Below are 26487 nucleotides of genomic sequence, written 5' to 3' on the forward strand. Positions count from 1 at the left end.
TACTTAGAAAAAAAAAACAACTAGCCACTTGAATTTTCAGTAGGCGGCCAGGGAGGGGTCAATTGAAGAATTACACAGGGGTCAAAATTAAAAATGCTCCAATCAAATTGAAAACTACACTACATTATTTGTCTGATCATAATGATTCCAAAAAGGTATAGTTTGGACTATCTATGACTGAATGTTCTGGAGTTATGGGGTAAAAACAACAAAAATGGTGACAAAGGTCATTTTCAGTTTGTACAGGGGTCAAAAGTTAAAGTTCCTTCAATTTTGGTAAAAAGTGATGCAAATTATTGGTTGAGCAAATAGGCTAAATAAATGGAATAGTTTTGACTGTGTTGAGTGCTTGGTCTCCAAAGTAAAGGTCAAACAAGGTCAACGTCCATTGGATTATATGACATGTGACATATGTTACCCTGTAACATGATAACTAAGCATGATACACGGTCCAAACTATTCCTTTTTAACACCCCATTAACTAATAATTTGCATCATTTTTTTTCAATTTGACTGAAGTATTTTTAATTTTGGCCCCTGTGTAATTCCCTCCCTGGCTGCATATTGAAAATTCAAGTGGCTAGTCATTTTTTGTGTGTGTGTGTGTGTCGAATTTGATGCTTGTATCACCATTTGCAGGATTTTGCTCTAAATATTCTTAGCTGCTGCACTACAAGGCAGGATGAGACAGACACAAGAGACCAAGTCCAAGGCACGGTGTGACAGAGGTAATAGACCAAGACTTTGAGGAGTTCAGACTAAGTCAAGCTCAAGACTACAGTGTATCAAGACTAAGATAACCAAGGCTTTGGAGAGTTGAGACCAACGCATGGTTGTGGGCTTGACAGGATTTAAAATGAAATCCATGGACTACCTAAAATGAGACCAAGTCAAGACCAAGACTACAGTGTATTGAGATCAAGGCAACCAAGGCTTTGAGGAGAAGGTGAGACTAAATCAAGACCAAGGCAGGGAGAGACTGAAAAAGCAAAGACCAAGGCAGGGAGAGACAGAGACAAGACCAAGACCTTGAGGAGTTGAGACCAAGTCAAGACCAAGGCAGGGTTGTGGTGTTGACCAAATTTGAAATAAAATCCATAGTCCTCTGTCTGAGACCAAGACAAGACCAAGTAAAAATATAGTTGAGTCCCAGACAAGACGGACATTCAAAAAGTGGTATCAAGACTCATGTCCAGCACTATAACACTAAAGGGCAAGTTTTTAAATCAGCACCTTTCTCTGTGCCTCTAATGGTGCAACTAGTGAGCTCAAATAACAAAAATATTATTACTTTCCAAATATTTATGGGGTTAAATAAAAACAGAATTGTTAAATAAAATTGGACATAATGAAATTTATTTTTTTTTTTATTTTTTTTTTTTGTAAATTATTTCTGGGATGATATTGTTTATACAAATGCAAATTATAATCACATTCACACACATGAACCAGTAGCTCTCAATACAAACGTTCGATAAATTTTGGGGCAAATTTGGTGTTCGAAGTGTTTCTCAACATCAGTTAAACAAACCAAAAGGAGCACAGATAGACATTACCCCCCCCACTACCACCCACCAACCGACTCACCCCAGAAGGTAGAAAAAAACTATGTTGCCATAGGCATAATGATGATTGTGCCAGATTATAAATTACTACGGCGACAGTTAGTGATGCATATAAATTTACAGAGAATTATGACAGAATCGGTCCTGATGTGGGCTGTCAGTTCCCAGTAAAGAGGAATTCCCTGTTTATGAGCTCCTTTCCCATCATGTCAGAACAGCCACATTTCCCTAACACATAGCAGATGATGCACTCAGCTATCACAATAAGTGATGTCATGAGTCACAAACAGTCAGAGGGACAACTATGTGTGTCTGAGAGAGAGAGAGAGAGAGAGAGAGAGAGAGAGAGAGAGAGAGAGAGAGAGAGAGAGAGAGAGAGAGAGAGAGAGAGAGAGATTAGCCTACATACCAGTAAGTGGAAGAAGGATGGGTGGGGTAGATTGCAGAAAGAACTGCTCACCCTGTGGTTAATGTAGGTTAAAATCACTTAAATATAGTGCTTTAAAAATGTTCAGACCTCAAATCAGATAGAAAATTTGAACAAGTAAGTTTCTTTGGCTTCTCTCCTTTATAAACTCTGGATCTCCAATGTTGATTTAGCGCAGGTTTTATGCCGGCTGCCTTTCCTGAGGGAGAATGAGCAAGAGTGGTCTTGAACCAGGAACCTTCTGCCAAGTGCACTAACTGACTGGCCACCACACCAGCCCAGATTGAGAATTTGAGTGACTATTTTAAATGAAGCACCAACAAATGACTAGAGACAGTTTTGATTGGGAGGTGTTTGGGGTATATTTTCTGAGCTAACCTGGACACAGCAGTGAGGCCGGGACTAGGATGCTGGGTGAGTAGTGTGCATCAGTCAAACTCCAATGATAAGTCAATTATCAGCATGGAAGTGGTTATATTTACTGAAATTAATCGAGCCAATGCTGGCAGATGTTTGACATTTCCACATGAAACAAATGTGCAATGTGAAGTGGTTGAGAGTCTATGACGGGACTCCAGTCTGATACAGGTTACTACGCCAGCAATGGTTGGTGCCCGTTTACAGCTTGGTGGACTGGAACAATGCAGATGAAATGTCTTGTCCAGGTCTAGGTCTATATATTGGTAGTACAACTCTGTATGCCACTAAGGTACCGGCTGTATTATTACATCCGCCAAGGATGTAATAAAATCATAGACGCTTATTTATTTATTTGTCTGACTGTTAGCAGGATTATGTCAAAACTACTGCAAGGATTCTGATGAAATTTTCACCACAGATAGATATTTGGCCACGGAAGAACCCATTAAATTTTGGAGATGATCAGGATCCGTATTCTGGATCAAGATTTCAACTTATATAGGCTTTGAAGGATTACGTCAAAATTAACTCATGGATTCACACCAAATTTGCATCACAAATAGATATTAGGGCATGGAAGACTCCACTGAAGTTTGGAGGTGATCCATATCCAGATTGGCGGACATCAGAAATCTCGGATTGCTCTTGTTTAATGAGGCTTGATGCAACTCCTGTCAGTTTCCCGCTGTTTTGTCTGTTTTTTTTGGTCGCATTCTTCTCTACAGAGCTCCCCCTACAGCTTGGAGTGCATATGTAGCAAAACTGTCATAAAAATTCACTGCAAGCCCAACATCCCTCTCTCCATGTGTATTTGTTTTCAATGGCACTGGCGAACGCAATCCGTGGAGCCATGTCAAGAAAGCGACAACACACAGAAATACATAGAGAATCGAGTTTATTTCAATATACTTACAAGTGCAGCAGCGAGAACAGCAGGGCTGCATCCGTTTTGCACACTCCTTTATTTTTCAGTTCTCGCTAGTGGGTGAGAGCCTGACTGAGGCTCTCACCCGCTATGCGTGACACCTCGCGCGGTCACACGCTCTTTTTCTCTTCCTTGCTTCCTGCGACAGCTGTGTTCTTTGCTTTTCGAGGGCTTTGCCATGTTGATGAACATGTAAGAAATAGTCATTGTTGGCTTGTTCTTATAGCTGCTGGATCGCCGGTGCATTGATAGGGGTGTGTATGTGTTGTTGGAGTGCAGTAAAGCAGTTTGTGTTTCTCGTGAGACCCGAGACTGTGGTTCAAAGGACACCGGGTTGGTGTTCCTAAAGTTGCAAGGCTAGTTTTCTGCTACGAGACGCTTGGCTTTGGTGGAGAGGGCCCCTATTTCCCCCCAAAAAAGTCATTTAGCGATTACAATTACTGTCCAACTGTACAATGAAGGTCAAAATGTTGCATTTTGCACTTTTAATGAATGATGAAGACGATTATTTGAACATTCCCGAGAGTGAGCCGTCAAAAACCTAAGAGCTGTGTCAGGTCAGGTCTTAGAGCACGTGTGGGTGATGTGCATCGTTGCGTCCACCACACTATGGACCTGTTTGGGGTACTGCATGGCAACCGCCCAAGCAGACAGTCAGTCTATTGGAAAGTAGCCATCTATCTGCTACAGCCAGAAGAAATGTAGGTGTTCCGTTGGATTTCTCCCAGTTCCCAAAGGTTCTCTGAAGAGTTCTAACACCAAAGACATCTAGTTGTCGCCTTAGGTCACTGAGGAGCATCCAAGTCTCACAACTGCCGGACTGACTCCATAGGCTCTTCCCAGGCGTATCTCGATCTCAAAGACCGAGGACGCAGAGACACGATTTTCACTGCAGAGATAAGGGACTCTCTCGTTCACTTTTACTGGAGGTGATGTGATGGTCTAGTGGTTAAGCGTTGTGCCTGAGACCAGAGGATCTTCGGTTAAAATCCCAGCTTGACCGGAAAATCACTAAGGGCCCTTGGACAAAGTCCTTAATCCCCTAGTTGCTCCCAGTGTGTAGTGAGCACCTTGCATGGCAGCACCCTGACGCCAGTGTGTATGGGAATGGGTGAATGTGAGGCATCATTGTAAAGTGCTTTGAGCGTCTGATGCAGATGGAAAAGCGCTATATAAATGCAGTCCATTTACCATTTACAGATGCCTTTACAGATGTCTGATAGCCGGTGTCATAGACCAAATGGTCCGTCCCTAAAAACTGGTCCGCCCTCCACTGCACATGCGTCATTTTGGAGCTCTGAGATGGACTCTCTTCACCTAAAGTTTTGACCGTTGGGGTTTTTACGTAATTATTGTATGGCCTTGCCTTACAATATAAAGAGCCTTGGGGCAACTGTTTGTTGTGATTTGGCGCTATATAAATAAAATTGATAAGATGATAAGATAAAGCGATCAAATGGATTCATGGGATTATTAACCATCAGATGATAAAGGTAAAACCTCTTAAATCATTCTAAAGTCGGTTTTAAGCAGAAACGAGGCGACACTTTGAAATGACCAACGCGCAGTGAACGCATCAGCTAGCAGCTCGTGTAGCCACGGCGCTCTGATCGCTTCCTGCGCCTTTTATGATGAAATAATGCTGAATTTATGTTGAAATGATTGTTGTCCAAAAGCTTCAGATATCTGTCACTGAGATAAATGATAACTGGAGTGCAGTTTGAAGCAGAAACGAGGTGATAATCGGTGAACCGCGGCTCATGACGATGCGCAGTGAAGGCAGGGCGCATCGATTTTTTTTAGGGGGGACCGTTCGGTCGGTGGCACCGGACTTGACCATCAAAAGTGATGTTGGAAGTTAGAAAACAAATGTTTGCAAAGCACAGCAAACACATGTGCACACAAACACGAATGTTAAGTGCTCCTCAGTGGAACACACACACAAAAAACCCTCCAGCAGTTAAAGCATGTGTTATTAATTAAAACGAAGAATGAGGCATTTCAGAACCGCACCAGCAGCCCCCTGCACCACCCACCCACACTTATCTCTCTTTTCCAGAGTCTGACGCTCCACCTTTCACTCACTCGCTCACCTCCAAAATCCTACATATGCCTGTTTTTCAGGCAAACACAAAAGAGCAGAAACATTCCACAAAATCCGACCTGTCGGTGTGTTTTTTTTTTTTTTTTTTATAAGTGGTTTTTATGTTCGAGGGGTATCAGCAGAATATTTATCGTCTCCACCTCTCCCCATAATCACTTTAACCCAGTGACTTCAAATAAACAGCCTCACCACAGCAACATGGGCTCAAAGCGACGGATCGAGGAGTCGAGGCATAAATAACAAAGTGAGCGGAGGGGGTGGCGGAGGAGGGATAGGGGTGTGGCGGAGGGGCTTTGAGTAAAGAGTGGGCAAAAAAAAAAGAGCCCCGAAACGAACAGTCAGTTACATGGAAAATCCCCAGTTCCCATGCCAAGAATCCCGCGCAACGAAAGCACACATACAGAGTGTATCTGCTGGGAGGTCGCGGCAGAAAACAGCGATATAAACAATCAGGTCTGAAAGGCCAGATTCAGGAACGCTCTCTGAGACGTCGCTATCGAGCCAGTTCTTCAAACACGCCAGTTTTTTTAGTTACATGGAACAAAAAACATCAAAATGAGGACGAAGAGGGGCAGTAAATGTCACGTTCGTCCCCTTTAAAAATTCACATGACACAGGGTTTGTATGTACGTTATTTATTTTTCCATGACTGTGCTGGGAACATGTTGACCTCTCAGAGTAAATCCTTCATGTTTTAGTCATTCTTAAATGGGTTGCATCTGTATATCCATGTTTTCGCTGCAAAAAAAAAAAATCATCAATGCTTCGTCTTATCGCTTTCATGCACTGTGGATGAAATCTTGGCATACACATGAGCACTCTGTGACCCCTATGACCCTTGTGATGTAGTTGAAATTAGGTCACGACCAAAATGTTTTTTTTTTTTTTTGGTTATATTACATTTTGACGTCAATCAACGTGATGCCAGTGTTGCTCCAACTTCAATTTGCCAATGGTACATTGTCAGAATAATGTTGTATGAGTTCACATGTAAACTGTTGTGACCTCTGTGACCCTTGTGACATAAGTCACAACAGACCTGTCGCAATGGACAGGCTTTAGGGAGCCGAATCCGCCCTGGATGAACGAACCTGTCACCAATCCCACTTCCCCCAAACCACTAGTCTTATGTTGTTGTACAACGTCTTTTTATCCATATGCTACTAATGAAAAGTTACCATTTTAATATACATAAATTGTGAATAAAAATAAGATTAAATAAGGCAGAACTTTGTTAAAGACTCCCTCAAGAAAATTGAGGTTCCAGCAGCATTGTATAGCAGCACACAGGGTAAGAAGCACACACAGTATCAAAAGTGAAAGTAAAAAAAGCAGTTTGTAAATATAAATACACAAATATAAATACCAGAAATACCGCTCGCTACTGGTTTACTGACTACTACTGTTCCTCTCCTTCCCGTCCCCTGTCTTCCTGTTACTCCTCCCCCTGAGTGAGGATTTGTACAGTCTGATGGCTGATGAAAATGTATTTGGTCTGTATTATATAAAAATGATTGTGACGGGATTTGATTGGTTTGTCAGAAATCTAAATGGTCTAAACAGAAATTATGTTAATATGACACTTCAACTCATGAAGCCTTTTTGGGAAGCCTGAAAGTTTTCACAACACTTGATGAAAATTTTGTGCTAATATGACAAACAAGACAAATTTGGCACAACACCCGGTCTGGAATAAACACTTTGACATTTTAAAGTGAAGTCACAGAAAAATTGCTGTATATTCCAGACTATATGTTGGGGTTAGTTTACTAGTATAGGAAACCCTACAACTTATATTCAGAAGGGACTTATAAGTCAAACAATAAGACATTTAACCTATATTGTTTAGGCTAGACTGTGACTGAATACTTTTGCCAGATTATTCCGAATTATTTTTTCTTGAATTCTTGTGATATATATGACAGATACTCCAAAATACTTTACATTTTAGGGGCTGTTCCATTCCAAATTAGGGCATATTAATAAATGCTAATATTGTTTGAGGCAAATATTAAACAATGTTTTTGGGGGGCGTGTTTTAGGAATGAATCAGCCTAAAAATAATAACAATAATAATAAATAATAATAATTTGGTTTCCATTAAATTTTTTTGATCACTTTTGCAGAAATAAGTATATCCAGAACATTTTAAAGGCTTTAACCATATTGACATGGTGTATCTTGGGCACTGACAGAGGAATTCACTTTAATGAGTGCCCTGGTAGTTACGGCTTGTATTTAAGAGGTAATACTGGTAGTTGGCATAATCATGAATAATTCAGCAAATACTAACCAATCATATTGTGGTTATGATAATCACCAGTTGCTCACCGCCACATTACGCGTACTGAGGATGTCAACAGTTTTCCTTTCAACCCTATCACTTGCAAGAGGCACAGCTGCTATCTATAGAACAACTCTATTTTCAGACCATGCAGACAGGACGCAATGGAACCCTCCCAAACCTTTATTTACCGTCCATTTCTGGGAAAAATGTGGCTAATCTGTGCTCAAGTCACACACTTGTTTCTGCATTGTCACTTAACTGGATGTTTTAGGAAGAAAACCGAGCTGAGATCATGGAAGCGCCTGCAGGCCCGCGACCAAGACAGGATATTTGTGCAGGGAATGCGACCCTTGATCTAGAGGACAGAGAGAACCAAGCGGGCTGTGTGAGAGTGAAGGTGGAGGAGTGCTCTTTCACTGTGGAACGGGCCGAGCTAGCAAAGTACAGCGACTACTTCCGTGCTCTCTTTCACTCAGGAATGATGGAAAGTAACCAGGATGAGGTTTATCTGAAGGGTGGCGTGCATGCCAGGGGTTTCCTAATCGCTCTTTCTGTGTGGAGGGGAGAGACGCCCACCATCAGCGACCCAGACGAACTGGTAGACGCTGTAGAGTGCGCTGCTTTCCTTCAGGTATCACTTTTGGTCAAACATCTGTGTGACATCATTGACATGGACAACTGCCTGTTGCTTTACCATGCAGCTTCCATCTTTGGCGTGCATTCATTGTTCCACAATGCCGCTCTTTTCCTTTGTGATGATTTTGATAACTTGAAAGAAAGTGCGGAGAGTTCACTACCCGAAGAACTGCTAGAATACGCTCAGTCATTATCCCCTGCTGCGTATATCGCTATAGGCACCCATTCTCCCTCAATGGAAATACTGGATGACTCCTTCAGGGTTGTTTGCTACCTCGACGAAAATGAGGGTGATTGGAAATTTCTGACAAACCTCCCCACTCTCTGTAGCACCTCCATGGCTGGAGTGGCAGTGGTTGACAATCGGTTGTACATCGTCGGGGGAGTTTACAGTTATAGTAAAGAAACTGTAGATAGCAGCTTCTGCTACGACCCTGAATCGGGGGTCTGGACTTCTCTTCCTGGTCCCCAGCAACCAAGATGCGATTTCACCCTCCTGGGGTTGGAGGGTCGACTCTACGCAGTAGGAGGCGAGTACAAAAAAAACATAATTTCTACAGCAGAGAGTTACAACATTGAGAAGGGTGAGTGGACATTCATTCAACATGCACCAAGACCTGTAGCGTCCGCCGCATCCGCTGTTGCAAGGCGGCGGATGTTCATTTGCTTCTGGAAGTCTCCAGATACCACAGATATCTACGAGTACATACCGGTGAACAATGAGTGGAAACTTACAACCACTATGCTCAGACATCAAAGCTACGGCCACTATATGGTTGCCCATAGGGACAATTTGTATGTGATGCGTAACGGACCTTGCGACGACTTCCTTCGTTGCCTAATGGACTGCTACAATATTACGACAGGCCAGTGGACCGCTATTTCAGGACACTATATAAACAGCAAGGGGTCGCTGTTCACTGCTATGATAAGGGGGGATTCTGCATTTACAGTTAAACATATGCTAACACTTGAATATACCATCACGAGAGATGGATGGAAACCTAGACGACAGATGAAGGGATTCCCAAAGAGTGGATCACTATGGACGTGTTTACTCAGGCTTCCCAAGACGGGACCAGTTGTCCCACAGCTGAATGCAGAAGGGAAGGAAGAAGAAATGGCTTCGCCAGACATGTCTTTCAAATTTGAGGAGGCTGAATCACAACCATGACATGTCTACATGAATGAAAACCAGTGTCATGGTCATATGGTGGGGGAAGTAGACTGCAGGGAGAACTGAAACACAGTCGTACTGTCTAATCTGTACTCACAAAGATGTTTTTCAGAGATGATGCTTTCACTTTCACATGCGCTACACATACGAAACACACAGAAGTAAATACACTTCTGCTGACCAGAAGCATCGTTCTGATTAGCAACAGTCACTACTTTAGTTTATTTTAGGCTTTGAGTTTTCATTTGCTTATATAATAACGCTAACTTTTGTGAACCTTGGCGATAGAGTTTGCATTTAATCACATTTTTATACTGTTGATCTTTGAAGCAACCAAAGCAAATGTTGGTAATTGGAGCAGCTAAAATAGCTAGTTGTACATATATAAGAATAATCCATTTCATAAAAATCCTGGTATAGTTTGAAATGTTCACAAAACAGATCAATTCAGTTTGAAGTCATTTATGAGACACAATTTGATAGTAGACTTTGAAGTAACTGTTCTAGTACCAACTGAGCAAGTTAGCTATCCAGCTAGCTTAGCATAGCAACTTCAGTGGGCTGCCAAGTCAGCTAATTTGGCTGGTTAGCATTTAGCTAGCTTGAACAGGAACTGGTTTGCAAGCTCATGATGTGTTGGGATATTATGTGTTCCTTGGGTAATGCCAGTGTCACCCCAGTGAGTTATTTTACCATAAATTGAACTTAGTACTTGTGAAACTGTATTCAGTCCTAGGCTTTTGCAAAAGCCTTGTAGCTACCTGGTAATTTCATGGAGTGAGAACTTGTCTGATGCCTAGACGTGTAGCCTTGTTGCAGGGTAAGATGATGAGGATAAGATGATTAAATTTTGGTTAACGTGAATAGAAAAACAAGTTTGTTTTCCTTATTTAATGGGGCTATTCCACAGAGCGCCGTTCCTTCCCATTTAATCCTGAATAGCAAATCGGGACATGCTTTGAAGCATCATAGTAACTTCTTGATCCATCTTTGTAAATCTTGAATGAACTTGGTATACATAGTAGTTACAGCCATCATTGGCACCAGATTTGAAATCAGGATCCAGTTTTTGAACCATTTGAAAATTTCATCCTGGTTCTCAGAATCATTGATGGTACGTGGTAACTATTTGCAGTCTTAACGGCTTTAATTATGTTTGGACTTCTTTAAACAGGGTATTGGTAGTGACTATGGCTTGAAACTTGTTGCGCTAGATCTGGGTAAAAATTTGAAGCAGAAGCTGCGTTTGTTGCGGTTTTTGTTCAATGTTGAGCAGCTCAAGGGCACAGCCCCTTTCTTTCCTTTTCAGAGGAGTTGTCAGGTCTGCACTTTATAAACCAGCCAGTTGCCAGGTCTGCACTTTATAAGCCAGCCAGTTGCCAGGTCTGCACTTTATAAGTCAGTTTGTTAGAAGGCAAGCCAGATTAAGCCGTTTCATCCCATTTTTGCACTTTTTTGAATCGTGGTAGAACGGTATCCTGTATGATATACGATCTGTTTGCCACCTTGACATGTCTGTTCTGATTGCAAGGACTAATCGTATCATCACATGCATGATGGAAATTAGAGGCAAGGTATGACTGAAGTTACATGCAGCTTTTTTTTTTGTAACTTTATAAAGCCTATCTGGTTGTATATAATAATGACCAGACCGTGACCACAGCAAAACCAGAACCAGTATCGGAGATTAAACTAGATTACACTGATAAAACTTGCATTGCCAAAATCTCTGGTGTGACTGGGATCTCATCCTCTCATTTTACATGTTAATAATCCCCTTTACACCCAGAATCCAGAAGTCACAGTTGAACCGAAACACCATGACTCTCTCATGCAAATTCCTGCATATTCATTTCCTCAGTCCATAACTCCCACGAGTGCTTAAATACCTGTTTCTGTGGGAGGATAAATTTCAAGTAGCCTCAGGCCAGCCACTTCAAGGATTGTGGGGAATGCATCTGGCTTGTTTGGTCAGTGATTGTATTGATTAGCATAATAATAATAATAATAATAAAAAACGATGGGGTTCACTGTAACCCGTGTTTCTAGTCCACATTATGTTGGTGTGCTTAATGTTTGTACTGTAACAAGAATCCAAAATACTGTCAACTGGAATCAAAGCTGGAATTTGACATTTTGTGGACTTATCGTTCTAATGAGATGAATTTTCCCATGTACTATAAATTTAACAGTTACGCTATTAGCATTCGGACCACACTGGCATTAGCTCAAAAAAGCCAATTCGCCAACTCGTGTGTTAGTCCAATCTGATGGGGTCAAACTTACTATTCTTGGCGGCGGCAGCTCAGGAAGACTCTTCTGTGGGACGGGGGCATGTTTTGTTGCTTTTCCATTGACCAGCGCGTCTGATCTGTCATCTGGGTCATACAAACAAAGCGGAGGATGTTAGCAGACAACAGAACCTTAAATTTACACTCCCATGAATAGGAATTCAGGATAAACGAAAGAACAAATTCATCATGCAAGTCAGAATTTTCTCTATTTTTATGCAATGCCATTTCCAGATGTCTACTCTAAATATGAGTGTATCCCAACACCCCTAAGGGTAACTGAGGGCACAAGACCCTTCATTGTACTATTACATTGACCACATAACTCGAATCTAGGGGACGTATTTGTACAGTGCTGTAGCAACAATCCAATTATGCATACCACACAATACCACAATACAACATCATGACTGACAAAAAGGGTTTGTATATGAGAATAAAAATTACGGGTTTTAGTAACTTGATCTGTTTACTAATGATGGGCAGCGCTACAGCGCTGTAATGTTCAGTCATCAAGCTTCAATGTAGTTTTTCTTTGGACAGGTACTGTAGGGTACTGTATTTCTGACGCAGGTCGGAAATACAGTACCCTACAAAAGTATTGGGCTCCTTGGTATTTCACACATTTAAATTTGTTTATGGCATTTCAAACACAAAAAGTAAATCATGCTTACATCAAAATTTCTAAAATTATCTTCCCTAAACTCAGTCATAGTAAATCTCTATAACTCAATATACTCGTAAATGAATTAAAAATATAAAAGCTAAGATGATGGTTGCATAAGTAATGGGTCCCTTTGGTATAATACCTGTAAATAATCAGTTTTATTGCCAGTTTTCATCAGACAAGTCAGGGGATGGATACATGAACATTTCCAAGTCACTGAATGTGTCTTGGACTTTATTTGTATCAATTATGAAGAAATACACCCTGGCACCCTGTGATAAATCTGTGTGAAGTAGACAGTTCAAAAAACTGAGTGACTGTGCGAGGAGAAGAGTGAGGAAAGCCACCAAGACAACCCAGCAAGCTTCTGTGGCTGTGACTGGACAAATTGTGCATAGTGCATGTTTTGCATTTTGAATTCCCATTTATACAGCTTCATGATGAAGTGGTACAGAGGAGGATTTTCTTAAAAAGAAGACACGATGGTTCAGCTACAATTTGCCAAAAGGTACATCTGAGATGCAAGCCTAGATTTGATGTTTTGGTGAAAGAAAATCCTTCTCTGCTCCTCCACTGGTGCAATACCTTTGGAGGGCACTCTATAAGGATTTAGTTTTGGCACGAAAAATGGATGAGAATGATTTGCAAAATGATTCACAGAAAAACTTGCTGGGAAATTTGGGACATCTTCTGGTTCAGCAAAGTATCCCTCAGCATTTGTCAGAGGTTTAAAGCAATTTTGACAGATTGTGAGGGTGGGCAACATGATGAACTGAATCACAATTACAGTTAGAAGCTGCACATAGGGAACATATATACCCATCACAACAGTATTGGCCCAAATATAAGACTCCCTCTTTTCAAGACATATCTATGAAAAAAAAAAGATTTCTGAAGAGCAAATCTTGTTTCTCAAAAAGAAAAAGCAATTATTTGACAGCAAAGTTAACAAAAGCACATTGGAAGAGTATTTGTTGGGTATTTGGCATCACCTACCATTGCACATGTATGTCATGTAACATTCAAGTCCGTGATGGCAACCCTTCTTTTTCAAGAGATGTTTTTGGAAAAAATTCTTTCTGAAAAATTTTTCTTAAGTCCAAATCCTGTTTCTTGAAAAGAAAATGCTATTATTTGACAACAAAGCTAATATAAGTAGATTGAAAGCGTATTTGGCAAGAACTACCATTGTGGACGTATGACACATAAAAGTGTAGTCCATGATTTTAAGACCTCGAGGCCTATTTTTGGAAAAAATACTTAATGAAGATTAAATATTATTTGACCAAGTGTTGTTATTAGAAAATGCTTATATCTGAAAATAATGCTAATAAGAGCACACAGAGTGTATTTGGTGTGTATTTGGCTCTGCCTAGCTTTGCAGATGTATGACATGTGAAAGTCTAGTCCGCCCTCCACGGAAATAGTTGGGGGGGGGGGGGGGCTTTCTAAAGACTAAATCTAGTTTCTTAATAAGAAAATACATTTGTTGACAACAGTATGAATAAATGCACCTTGTGAGATGAAACTCTGATGTAAAATTAGAGTCTGTGATTATAAGATGATCCCATATAATATTTTTGAGATTATTTCCAATTATAAAACACTGTCATATATTCAGGCCAATACAACAACAATAATAATAATAATAATAATAAACCTTGTGTAGATTTCATGCAAAAATTCAGTTCAAAGTACTTTACATCAAGATTATTCAATTAAATCATGAACAATATTTCAAACAATTAAAATGAAAACACATTTTCAGCTTTAAAATTGAATTAAAATACAGTAAATATCTGCAGATGTCTGACTTCGAAAAAAGTGGCCATTTAAAAGAATTACCATTTAGTATGAAAACACCTTTTAAAATTGAGAAAGGAATTCAGAAAAAGAAAAAAAACTCTGTAACTCTGTTACAACCTTCACAAACAGAGTAAAGCAGTGATTTAAATGAACAGTCTGGTCACACACAAGATCATTACTTAGTTCATGAGCCAAGCAGGTTTTTGGTACCACTTAAGGGGAATAAACAACACTTTGAATCCAGCCTCAGTGTATCATGGCCTACACAAAAATGTATGATAACCGTCCCATGGTGGTAGCTGTAGCCAGGTAGGGGTCAGTGAAGAATTACACAGAGGTCAAACTTTAAAAATGCTCCAATCATGTTGAAAAATATATCATAACATAACAATAACAATTCCAAAAATATATAGTTTGGACTATCTGTGATGAAATGTTTTGGAGTTATGGGGTAAAAACAGCAAAAATGGTGACAAAGGTCAAATTCAGTTTGTACAGGGGTCAAAAGTTAAAGTTGCTCCAATTTCGGTACAAAATGATGCAAATTATTGGTTGAAATAATAGGATTAATAAATGCAATAGTTTTGACTGTGTTGAATGTTTGGTCTCCAAAGTAAAGATCAAACAAGTTTAACATCTATTGGATTCTATGACATGTGACATACGAGGTCTGTGATAAAAGTATCCGACCTTATTATTTTTTTTCAAAAACCATATGGATTTGAATCATGTGTGATTACATCAGACATGCTTGAACCCTCGTGGGCATGCGAGAGTTTTTTCACGCCTGTCGGTTACGTCATTCGCCTGTGGGCAGTCTTTGAGTGAGGAGTCGCCCACCCTCTCGTCGTTTTTTTCATTGTTTAGGAATGGCTCAGAGACTGCTGCTTTGTTTGATCAAAATTTTTTCAAAAACTGTAAGGCACAACTGAGCGGACACCATTCAATAAATTCAGCTGGTTTTCGGTAAAAATTTTAACGGCTGATGAAAGATTTTGGTCTGGTAGTGTCGCCGTAAGCGATCTGCGCTTCGAGGCAGCAGCGTCTCGCCGTTTCAAGTTGAAAACTTCCACATTTCAGGCTCTGTTGACCCAGTAAGTCGTCAGAGAACAGAGAACTTTCAGAAGTCGGCATGAGGAGTTTATTCGGACATTCCATTGTTAACGGACATTTTGTAATGAAAGAACGTGCGGGCAGAGTCACATGTCGGGCCGGACCCGACCGCGGGGGTCGCGACAGGAAAAACCTCCGTTGGAAACCTTAATGGGCAAGTTGGAACATGCCCAAGCTGTTAAACAATTTCTCAGTTACTCACTTGTTGAAAGCCATCAAAAGCCGCCTGAATTTTACAAATGGTTTTCAACACGGAGGTGTTTTTCCTGTCGCGGCACACACAGATTCGCCGAGTCGTCACGGAAACGACTCTGCGAATTTGCGCGCACGTCTTTCATTACAAAATGTCCTTAAACCGTGGAATGTCCGCATAAAGTCCTCATGCCGGCCTCTTCTGAATCTTCTCTGTTCTCTCACGACGTCCTGGGTGAATTAAGCCTTAAATTAGGATGTTTTCAGGTCGAAACAGGCCGACGACGGCGCCTGGAAGCGCTGCGCGACGTCCCGCTCCGTGGGAAGTCCTTACAGCGACAGAAACACCCATTAATCTCTCATCAGCCGTTAAACTTTTCACCGAAAACCAGCTTAATTTCTCGAATAGTGTCCACTCAGATATCCCTCACAGGTCCAGAAAAAATGTTGATAAAGCAACGCGCGCCATCTGCAGCGGCTATTCAGACAAAGAGATTCCGACGGGCGGGGTGGAGCACTCCTCACTCAAGGCCTGCCCACAGGCGGATGACGTCACCGACACGCGTGAAAAAACTCACTCATGCGCACGAGGGTTCAAGCTTGTCTGACGTAAAAACATATGAATCAAATCCATTTATTTTTTGAAAAAAATAAAAAGGACCGCTTTTTTCATCACAGACCTCGTATATTGCCCTGTAACATGATAACTAAGCATGACAAATTGTGCAGACTATTCCTTATTAGAACCCTATTAACCCAAACAATAATTTGCATAATTTTTTACTGAATTTTAGCAACTTTAACTTTTGACCCCCATACAAACTGAAATTGACCTTTGTCACCATTTTTGCTGTTTTTACCCCATAACTCCAGACCATTCCATCACAGATAGTCCAAACTATACCTTTTTGGAATCGCTATGATCAGACAAGTAATGTGATATAGTTTTCAGTATGATTAGAGCATTTTTAAAGTTTGACCTCTGTATAATTCTTCATTGACCCCTACCTGGCTAGAGCTACCACCCTGGGATGGTTATCATACATTTTTTGTGTAGACCATGATACACTGAGGCTGGATTCAAAGTGTTGTTTATTCCCCTTTAATGGTACCGATTTGGTCAAAACTGACGAGTGGCTCATGGACTATACCAGTTCCAATGTTACCCTGCTCCCATCGTCTGGACCTAAACACAGCTCTGATTTATTAGCAACATGTCCAACAACCTGAAAACCTTTTGTCAACAGTGTCGTTCTCTTGACCTCGATCTGACATTGAAAACCGTCATATGCGCTTGAGAAGCTGACCGTCGCACCTCAGCGTTCACGTTTCCTGCAGCCTCTGTGTGTGTAAGGAACTTGTGGCGTTACTGAAAATATGAGGGTTCAAACTGGTCCTCGCTGAAAACCGCATTCTTCATCACTGTCCAAACAAAACAGGTCAGGCTCACATGTTGAGGAGTTATAAAGAAACAGACAGGAAATGGGGTGGGAGGGGGGAGTGGGGGTGTGTGTGTGTTTGTGGGAGCTTTCCCCCCCCCCCCCCCCCCCACATATTAACCAGAATGTTGTCACAGAGAATACCAGAAGACACAAGCAGCCTGATCATTTTCACGTTTACGAGGTACAAGTGGATTCTGAAACTCACCTTTGTCATCTTTGTCCTTTCCAATAACAATAACTTTGTTCATGTAGATGTACTCTTCATCACCACCTGTACACAGACAACAGACAGTAAATGGAAGGCATCAGAGGGCTGCTGCCTACCCTGCACGCTCTCTGCACACCATGATATAAAGGTACAAGTATATATAGATATATCTGTAATGGTGTTTTTGGTTATGTATGACTTCATTGTGATGTCACTCATACCAATCAATCACAAATATTTTGCTCATCAAGTGTATGCTTCAGATCATCCATCTAGGCTTCTTGGTTGCTGAGATATACAAAAGAAGGTTTTAAACGCCACGTTTTCCTTGACCTTTGATCAGTCTACTCCCAAATTTAACCATCTCTTGGTGACTATCCATCCATCCATCCATTTTCTTCCGCTTTATCCGGAGTCGGGTCGCGGGGGCAGCAGCTCAAGCAAAGCCGCCCAGACCTCCCGATCCACACACACCTCCCCCAGCTCCTCCGGGGGAACCCCAAGGCGTTCCCAAGCCAGCCGAGAGATGTAGTCCCTCCAGCGTGTCCTGGGTCTTCCCCGGGGCCTCCTCCCAGTGGGACGTGCCCGGAACACCTCTCCAGCGAGGCGTCCAGGGGGCATCCAGAAAAGCCACCTCAACTGACTCCTTTCGACGTGGAGGAGCAGCGGCTCGACTCCGAGCTCCTCCCGAGTGACCGAGCTCCTCCCCCTATCTCTAAGGGAGCACCCAGCCACCCTTTGGAGGAAACTCATCTCGGCTGCTTGTACTCGCGATCTCGTTCTTTCGGTCATGAGCCAAATCTCATGACCATAGGTGAGGATCGGAACGTAGATCAATCGGTAAATCGAGAGCTTTGCCCCCCTACTCAGCTCTCTCTTCACCACAACGGTCCGATACAGCGACTGCATCACTGCAGATGCTGCACCGATCCGTCTATCGATCTCACACTCCATCCGTCCCTCACTCGTGAACAAGACCCCGAGATACTTAAACTCCTCCACTTGAGGCAAGGACACTCCACTGACCTGAAGAGGGCAAAGCACCTTTTTCCAGTCGAGAACCATGGCCTCGGATTTGGAGGTGCTGATTTTCATCCCGGACGCTTCACACTCGGCTGCAAACCGCCCCAGTGCACGCTGAAGGTCCTGATTGACGAAGCCAACAGAACCACATCGTCCGCAAACAGCAGAGACGAGATTCTGTGGTTCCCAAACCAGACCCCCTCTACACCCTGGCTGCGCCTAGAAATTCTGTCCATAAAATAATGAACAGAACCGGTGACAAAGGGCAGCCCTGGCAGAGGCCAACGTGCACTGGAAACAGGTTTGACTTACAACCGGCAATGCGAACCATTCTCCTGCTGCAGTCGTACAGGGACCGGATAGCCCTTAGCAAAGGACTATCCAGAGCACTCCCCACAGGGTGCGCTGAGGGACACGGTCGAATGCCTTCTCCAGATCCACAAAACACATGTGGACTGGTTGGGCAAACTCCCATGAACCCTCGAGCACCCGATGGAGCGTGTAGAGCTGGTCCAGTGTGCCGCGACCAGGACGAAAACCACACTGCTCCTCCTGAATCCGAGGTTCGACCATCGGTCGAATTCTCCTCTCCAGTACTCTGGAATAGACCTTACCGGGGAGGCTGAGGAGTGTGATCCCCCTATAGTTGGAACACACCCTCCGGTCCCCCTTCTTAAACAGAGGGACCACCACCCCGGTCTGCCAATCCAGAGGCACTGTCCCTGATCGCCACGCGATGTTGCGGAGGCGTGTCAGCCAAGACAGCCCCACAACATCCAGAGACTTAAGGTACTCAGGACGGATTTCATCCACCCCAGGAGCCTTGCCACCGAGGAGCTTTCTAACCACCTCGGTGACTTCGGCCTGGGTAATGGATGAGTCCGCCTCTGAGTCCCCAGTCTCTGCTTCCTCTTCGGAAGACGTGATGATGGGATTGAGGAGATCCTCGAAGTACTCCTTCCACCGCTCGACAACATCCCAAGTCAGGGTCAACAGCTCTCCACCCGCACCGTAAACAGTGCTGGTGTAGAGCTGCTTCCGCCTCCTGAGGCGTCGGACGGTTTGCCAGAATCTCTTCGAGGCCGACCGATAGTCTTCCTCCATAGCCTCCCCGAACTCCTCCCAGACCCGTGTTTTTGCTTCTGCGACCGCACGAGCTGCGGCACGCTTGGCCTGCCGGTACCTGTCAGCTGCCTCTGGGGTCCCACCTACCAACAAAGATAAGTAGGACTCCTTCTTCAGCTTGACGGCATCCCTTACTTCCGGTGTCCACCACCGGGTTCGGGGATTGCCGCCGCGACAGGCACCAGAGACCTTGCGACCACAGCTACGAGCAGCCGCATCGACAATGGAGGTGGAGAACATGGTCCACTCGGACTCCATGTCTCCAACCTCCCCCGGGATCTGGGAGAAGCTCTCCCGGAGGTGGGAGTTGAAGACCTCGCTGACAGAGGGTTCCGCCAGTCATTCCCAGCAGACCTTCACGATTCGTTTGGGCCTGCCAGGTCTGACTGGCTTCCTACCCTCCCAGTGGATCCAACTCACCACCAGGTGGTGATCAGTCGACAGCTCTGCCCCTCTCTTCACTCAAGTGTCCGAGACACATGGCCGAAGGTCAGATGATACGACTACAAAGTCGATCATCGACCTCCGGCTCAGGGTGTCCTGGTGCCACGTGCACTTATGGACACCCTTGTGCTCGAACATGGTGTTCGTGATGGACAAACTGTGACTAGCACAGAAGTCCAACAACTGAACACCACTCGGGTTCACATTGGGGAGGCCGTGCTTCCCGATCACCCCCCTCCAGGTCTCACTGTCGCCGCCCACGTGGGCGTTGAAATCCCCCAGGAGAACAATGGAGTCCCCAGTCGGAGCGCTATCTAGTACCCCTCCCAGGGACTCCAGGAAGGTCGGGTATTCTGCACTGCTGCTCGGCCCATAGGCCGAGACAATGGTGAGAGACCTGTCCCCGACCTGAAGGCGTAGGGACGCGACCCTCTTGTTCACCGGAGTGAACTCCAACACTTGGCGACTGAGCTGGGGAGCAATAAGCAATGCGACCCCAGCTCTCCGCCTCTCCCCGTGGGCGACGCCAGAAAAATGAAGCGTCCAGCCCCTCTCCAGGAGTTGGGTACCAGAGCCCAAGCTGTGCATGGAGGTGAGCCTGACTATCTCTAGTCGGTATCGCTCAACCTCCCGCACAAGCTCCTTCCCCCCTAGCAAGGTGACATTCCACGTCCCAACAGCCAGGGGCTGTGAGCATGGACCGGGCCGCCGGGCCACCCGCCCTCGACCGCCACCCAATCCTCTCTGCACCCGACCCCCATGGCCCCCTCTGCAGGTGGTGAACCCACAGGAGGGCGGGCCCACGTCACTCTTTCGGGCTGAGCCCGGCTGGGCCCCATGGGCTAAGGCCCGACCACCAGGCACTCGCGCGCGAGCCCCAACCCCAGGCCTGGCTCCAGGGTGGGACCCCGGCTCCGCCATACCGGGCGACGTCTCGGTCCTTGATCTTTTACTAGTCTCTTGGTGACTATCAAAGTAATATTCCCACCAAGTTTGAAGGAAATCCGTCCAGCCATTTTTGAGTTATCTTGTCCAGCGTATCACACATACACACACGGCAATGACAACAAAATCCTGTTATTGCAACTTTGCTGATGTGCAGAGTAATTAACTTTCTGTTTGCATCAGTTACCAGATGGATTGGTGTTTTTAAGAAGTAATCATCAAAAATTGCATGAGAAACTCCACTCATATTTAATACTTTTTAGTACTGATGACAGCAGCGGGTGTTGATTTACTGTACGTTTGCGGTTTATGCACCTGTTGCCTGCAATTAGCAGGAGAAGCAGAGGATTCAGTCAGTCACTCAGTGAGTGAGTGAGTCTGCAAAGTGGCCTCTCGTGGTGAACAGAACCCTTCAGGCTTCACAAGCGCCTCGTTAATCTTATCTGTCTTTATTATATTTTTGCATGTTCAAAGATACCAACGTGCCCCAAAATATGAGGTTCACTAGTCCTCACCTATATTTCTCAGAACCCAAACTTTTACGCCTGAGTATGCGGTTGTTTTTATGAAGTAGCGAAAAGAAATTCTGCAGACCCACCCCTCACTGAGTGACTTTTTAAATAGGTGTGTGTGTGTGTTTGTGGTGCTTTTGCACTCAGGCTGCTGCATCATTAAAACCATCAGAAACTCTTCACCGGGCTTCTGTTGTGTCAGTTTCCGTCGCCGCCTTATAATGTTTCACTGCTGTTGCTAAATTTAGATTGATTTAATGCGCAGCCTCTTTCAGTCTCACTCTTCAGTCTGCAGCAACTCATGAAATTTGACACATTTGTCTTTAAAATGTCTCGCTCTGCTGGCTCAGATGGAGGTTCCCAGTCGTGCGCTTCAGTTTTTGCACGTCTCGCGCATACTTTCATCTTAATGTCCAAGATTAAAGGGGAACTTTGCTCGGAACAGGCAGCCCATTGTGTGGACAGATGGGCACAGTGATGGCTGCTCTCATCGTTCATCGCAGATCAGTCAGAAAACTGCCAGGTTTGAAGGTTTTCTGAAGATCATACAACTAAGTATAATGCAGCCCCTTAACCGTCGGCTGCGTCCAGCGTGCACGTGCCAAGACTTTACCTCACGGGGAGGCAGCAGAGCAAAAAAACAAACAAACAAAAAACCCAGTGTCGTTGCAGGAAATCAGTGACTTTTATCATGCAGGACGTTGAAAAGATTTCTGTGTGACCTAATCAGTTATGACCTAAAGTTTGACCTTTTAAGGTTACCCAAGGTCAAAGGTCATGTGATGAATGAAAAAGGAGATATACAATTTCAAATTAGTATGTAACAATAATCACTGGTGCATCGTTAACCAATTCCTCAAAGTGACCACTCTAAATTAGTTTGACCTTTTAAGGTTGCCCAAAGTCAAAGGTCATATGACCAATGATGAGGCGAAATATAACTTCATATTCATATTTAGTTGTAAATACAAGCCTATCTTTAAAGGGGATAGAGAATCAAAATCATCTTTTTCATGTTTTTGGTGTTAGTTCAGAGTCTCCCCGCTGTGCGGAATACACACGAAGTGCCAGCAAGTTTCAGAACCTCTGTTTCAAGTAATTCTCCTTTTTTGAATTGCCGCCAGAAAATAAGCCAATTTGTGTTTGAGGGAAACATTACGTCACATTTTCACCAATAGCCCCCCCCACACACACACCCACACCCACCCCCTTTCACACACGCCCCTTCAAAATGAATTATTCATAAGGTTGTGCCCACCCATTCCTACCACTGGAAGAGGAGCAATAGTGAGCTACAGGTGTGCTTTCCCAGGCTGTCATAGCGGACTACGATCTTTCCATATTCTTCCCATGGAAAGCAGTGTACACAATCACTGGCTTTTATTCATTTTTAACCGCATCCCCAGGACAAACAACCGCCGACTATTTCTTTGCTCTGCACATTTCACGGAGGACTGTTTCACAAACCTTGCTCAATTTCGAGCTGGCTTCAGTCGGCATTTAATACTCAGTAGAGGGTCAGTTCCGACTTTGCGACAAAATCAACCCCAGCAATCAGTACAGCCTGTGAGTATCACATTTTCTTTTGTTTTAAATTTGTGTTGCGCTATATTCCTGTTGTAAGAATTGCACGTTAGAATGGCACGTTAGCTCTGGTTTGTTCCTCTAAAGGGAATGAGCTAACCCCTTAGCAGCTAGCTATTTGCATTATTATGCTGGCAGCAAGTAAGCCTGCAAAGGGCAGCTTGCTTATTTCACTGCATAACCTTTGGAAGTCACAGTAACCGAAGTAAAACAAAACAAATTTCGCAAGTTTCGCGGATTTTTTTTAGTCCAATTTTGCATGTTTTGTTTTTTTTCGTCCTCATCGGAGCCGCGAAGGGAGAGCACGCGCATTGTGTTCTGCGTGTGTCTGTTTATAAGAACCTTCTCGCCCAGAAGAAAAAAGAGCGCCAACAGCTACCAGTGATGCCGGTAATGGCACTGAGCTTTACAAAGACATTTTTATGCTTTTTTTTCTCCGAGCTGCTAAAGTGTGAGTGCTTTCTTTTCAGTGAGAGCAAGGGCAGCCAGTCAAACAACGGCAACCGATCAGCGCCAACACCTATGTGCATTTCATAATGAGGTTGCCAAATAAGCTGCAAAACGACGTCATTAAATGCAAACGAAGTATTCTAAACCCAGCATAGTAACATAGCTGTTTCAGAGAGCCTTTTAGGAAGGTTCTGAGCCATTGCAGACCCAACCAATTATTTTGGGCTACATATCACATCACAGAACAAGGATTAATGCCCCATTCAACCTCTCTCTATCACCTTTAAGTGATTCTTTCAAGTTGGCAATTTAAATGCGCTGCACTTTTCCAAGGTCACCCAAGGTCAAAGGTCATGTGACCAGTAAAAAGAATACCTATAATACAACTTCATATTCAGTAGTAAACTACAAGCCTATCTTTAACTGATTCCTTTAAGTTGGCAGTTTAAATGAGTTTTACCTTTCAAGGTCACCCAAGGTCAAAGGTCATGTGACCAATAAAAAGAAGATAATACTTCATATTCATGTTCAGTAGTAAACTACAGGCCAATCTTTAATTGATTCCTTAAAGTAGCCAATTTAAATGAGTTTGACCTTTCAAAGTAATCAAAGGTCATGTTACCAATACAAAGAAGATATATGACTTAATATTGATGTGTAACAGTAATCTTTCACCAGTGGCCACTCTAAAATTAGCTTGATAGTTCAAGATCACCCAAGGTCAAAGGTCATATGACCAATGGGAAGGAGAAATGTAACTTCATATTCATGCACGGTAATAAACTACAAGCCTGTCTTTAATCAATTCCCTGAAGTAGCCGTTTTAAATGGGTTTTGACCTTTCAGGGTCACCCAAGGTCAAATGTCATGTGACCAATACAACGATATATAACTTCATATTAGTGTGTAACAGTAATCACTGCCGTATGTTTAACCATTCATTCATTCATTCATTCATCTTCTACCGCTTAGTCCAATTAAGGGTCACGGGGGGCTGGAGCCTATCCCAGCAGCCATAGAGCGCGAGGCGGGGTACACCCAGGACAGGACGCCAGTCTGTCGCAGGGCCACAAACAGACAAACAAACACAGACACACCCACACACACCTACGGACAATTTAAAGATTCCAATCCACCTAACCCGCATGTCCTTGGAAGTGGGAGGAAACCGGAGCACCCGGAGGAAACCCATGCAAACACGGGGAGAACATGCAAACTCCACACAGAAAGACCACGGGAATTGAACCCACGACCTTCTCGCTGTGAGGCAACAGTGCTAACCGCTAATCCACCGTGCTGCCCTTATGTTTAACCAATTCTTCAAAATAACCACTCTAGTTTGACTTTTCAAGGTCACCCAAGGTCAAAGGTCATGTGACCAACTTGATTTTCTTGTTCAGTTGCAACCACAAACCTGTCTTTAATCATTTCCTTACAGTAGCCATTTTAAATGATTTTGACCTTTCAAGATTACTCAAGGTCAAAGGCCCTGTGACTAATATGAAGATATCTTTTACTTCAAGTCAGTATTTAATATTAGTCATCATCTTAAACCAGTTCCTCAAAGTAGCCATTGGGAAAGTGTGTCCTAACTTTTGACCTTGGCCTATAACCTTTACTTTTAACCATTTTTCCCTAAAAAATAAAATCACTTTGTCCTCAGCTGACCCTCCACCATTCCACTACGTTTGATTCAAATCAGACCCAAACCCTTTGAACGACTGTGTTCACGCTACACGTGGGTGGAACAACCGGTTAATGTCCCACAGAGCTGAGTGTTGAGAGGGTCTGACCTCAGAGACCAACTCGACCTCTCGGTGCAGTCAAATGCAAGTATTTCATCAAATAATTTGAGGAAAAGTCCAGAGAGGATGAAACTCTCTGCTGAAGTGCGCTTAGTGAGAAAAGGACTGTGTTTGGTTTAACGTCGGTCTGAACATGGTGAAGTAATTACAAGCTGGTGGATACACTGCCACATAAACAGCCTGGCTGGATGTCTTTTTCCCAAAACAATATTCCCGGCGGTTTTTGGTTTTCCGGAGACTCCAGCACATTGCTGCAACCTGTTATGGGAATTTATTTCCGGAGAATTTCAGAACTAATTTCCATTAAATTTAGACTTTAAGCTGAGTAACATTACACCCCGAGAGGAAGTCAAACAAAACACAAACCCTGGACTGACACCCTGGACAACGCCTCTCCTTTGAAATCGATACGACGAGGTGAAATCAAACAACGGCCAATTCAAACGCTGGTTTTGCATCTACATCGAAAACACTTTTTTTTTTTTTTAATGGTACTGAGGGGAATGGAGCTGCTATTTATAAACTGCTTCTCAAAGGAAGTGAGTGTCTCTGGAGGATAAATGCAGCTTCGGAAAAATGATACAGCTCGGAGCCAGGAGAGGAAGTACGGAGAGACGGGTCCAGGATCCGACATGGAAAAGTGTGACGGCTGAAGAACAAAGACAGAAGGAGACACGGGCGTAAAGGTTCAGTCGACACACTGAAACAAAGCCGGTATAGAACGTGAGGATGGATGGAAGCTCACAGAGAGATGCTGCTGAATTTTAAACCTCCATAAATCAGCCAGCAGCAGTTACAGTATTTTAAAATGTTTTCTTTTTAACTCTAAATTTGTTCTACGTTGCAGATTTTGATCACTGCTTACTAAGCCATCTTGAACTTCCTGTTACAGTTGGCACAGTATTTCTGCAGGTTTTCTATTTCAAACCCACTGACAACAAGGTCTAAAGTCTCTCTCTCTCTCTCTCTCTCTCTCTCTCTCTCTCTCTCTCTCTCTCTCTCTCTCTCTCTCTCTCTCTCTCTCTCTATATATATATATATATATATGAAAGCTCTTGCCAAAATTTGATTGTACCTGCCGTAATGGTAAATCCACCGGGTATTCCATTCCTTTTCAAGAACCTTGGTACACAACAGCTACTTCTGTGACTTATAGTCATAGGTATTATTGGGGTCTTTTTCTGGAGTGGGGTTAACACAGAGCATGTGCTCAATAGATGGATTGGGGCTGCATCTGTGGTCCTGTAGACGCTGTACCAGACCATTGTGATGAAGAAAGAGCTGAGCCTGAAAGCTAGACTCTCCATTTACCAGTAGACCATTGGAGGTCAACTCCAAG

General features: G+C 43.4%; 2 protein-coding genes across 2 annotated transcripts in view; one reads left to right on the forward strand and one right to left on the reverse strand.

The window, feature by feature from the left end:
* Positions 1–26487, reverse strand: part of afap1l2 (actin filament associated protein 1-like 2) — a 50786-nt gene that overhangs the window by 19886 nt on the left and 4413 nt on the right. The window contains exons 3-4 of the mRNA XM_034193471.1: positions 17258–17323; positions 11828–11919 (exon numbers count right to left, since the gene is read on the reverse strand). Of these exons, the coding sequence (XP_034049362.1) occupies positions 11828–11919; positions 17258–17323 (158 nt within the window). The remainder of the gene's footprint in view (positions 1–11827; positions 11920–17257; positions 17324–26487) is intronic.
* LOC117530788 (kelch repeat and BTB domain-containing protein 13) lies at positions 7696–10045 on the forward strand. The gene has a single exon (XM_034193717.1). The coding sequence runs from the start codon at positions 8021–8023 to the stop codon at positions 9536–9538; it is 1518 nt and encodes a 505-aa protein (XP_034049608.1). The 5' UTR covers positions 7696–8020; the 3' UTR covers positions 9539–10045.

This window comes from Thalassophryne amazonica, chromosome 18 (genome assembly GCF_902500255.1).
Source record: "Thalassophryne amazonica chromosome 18, fThaAma1.1, whole genome shotgun sequence".
NCBI classification, from domain to species: Eukaryota; Metazoa; Chordata; class Actinopteri; order Batrachoidiformes; family Batrachoididae; genus Thalassophryne; species Thalassophryne amazonica.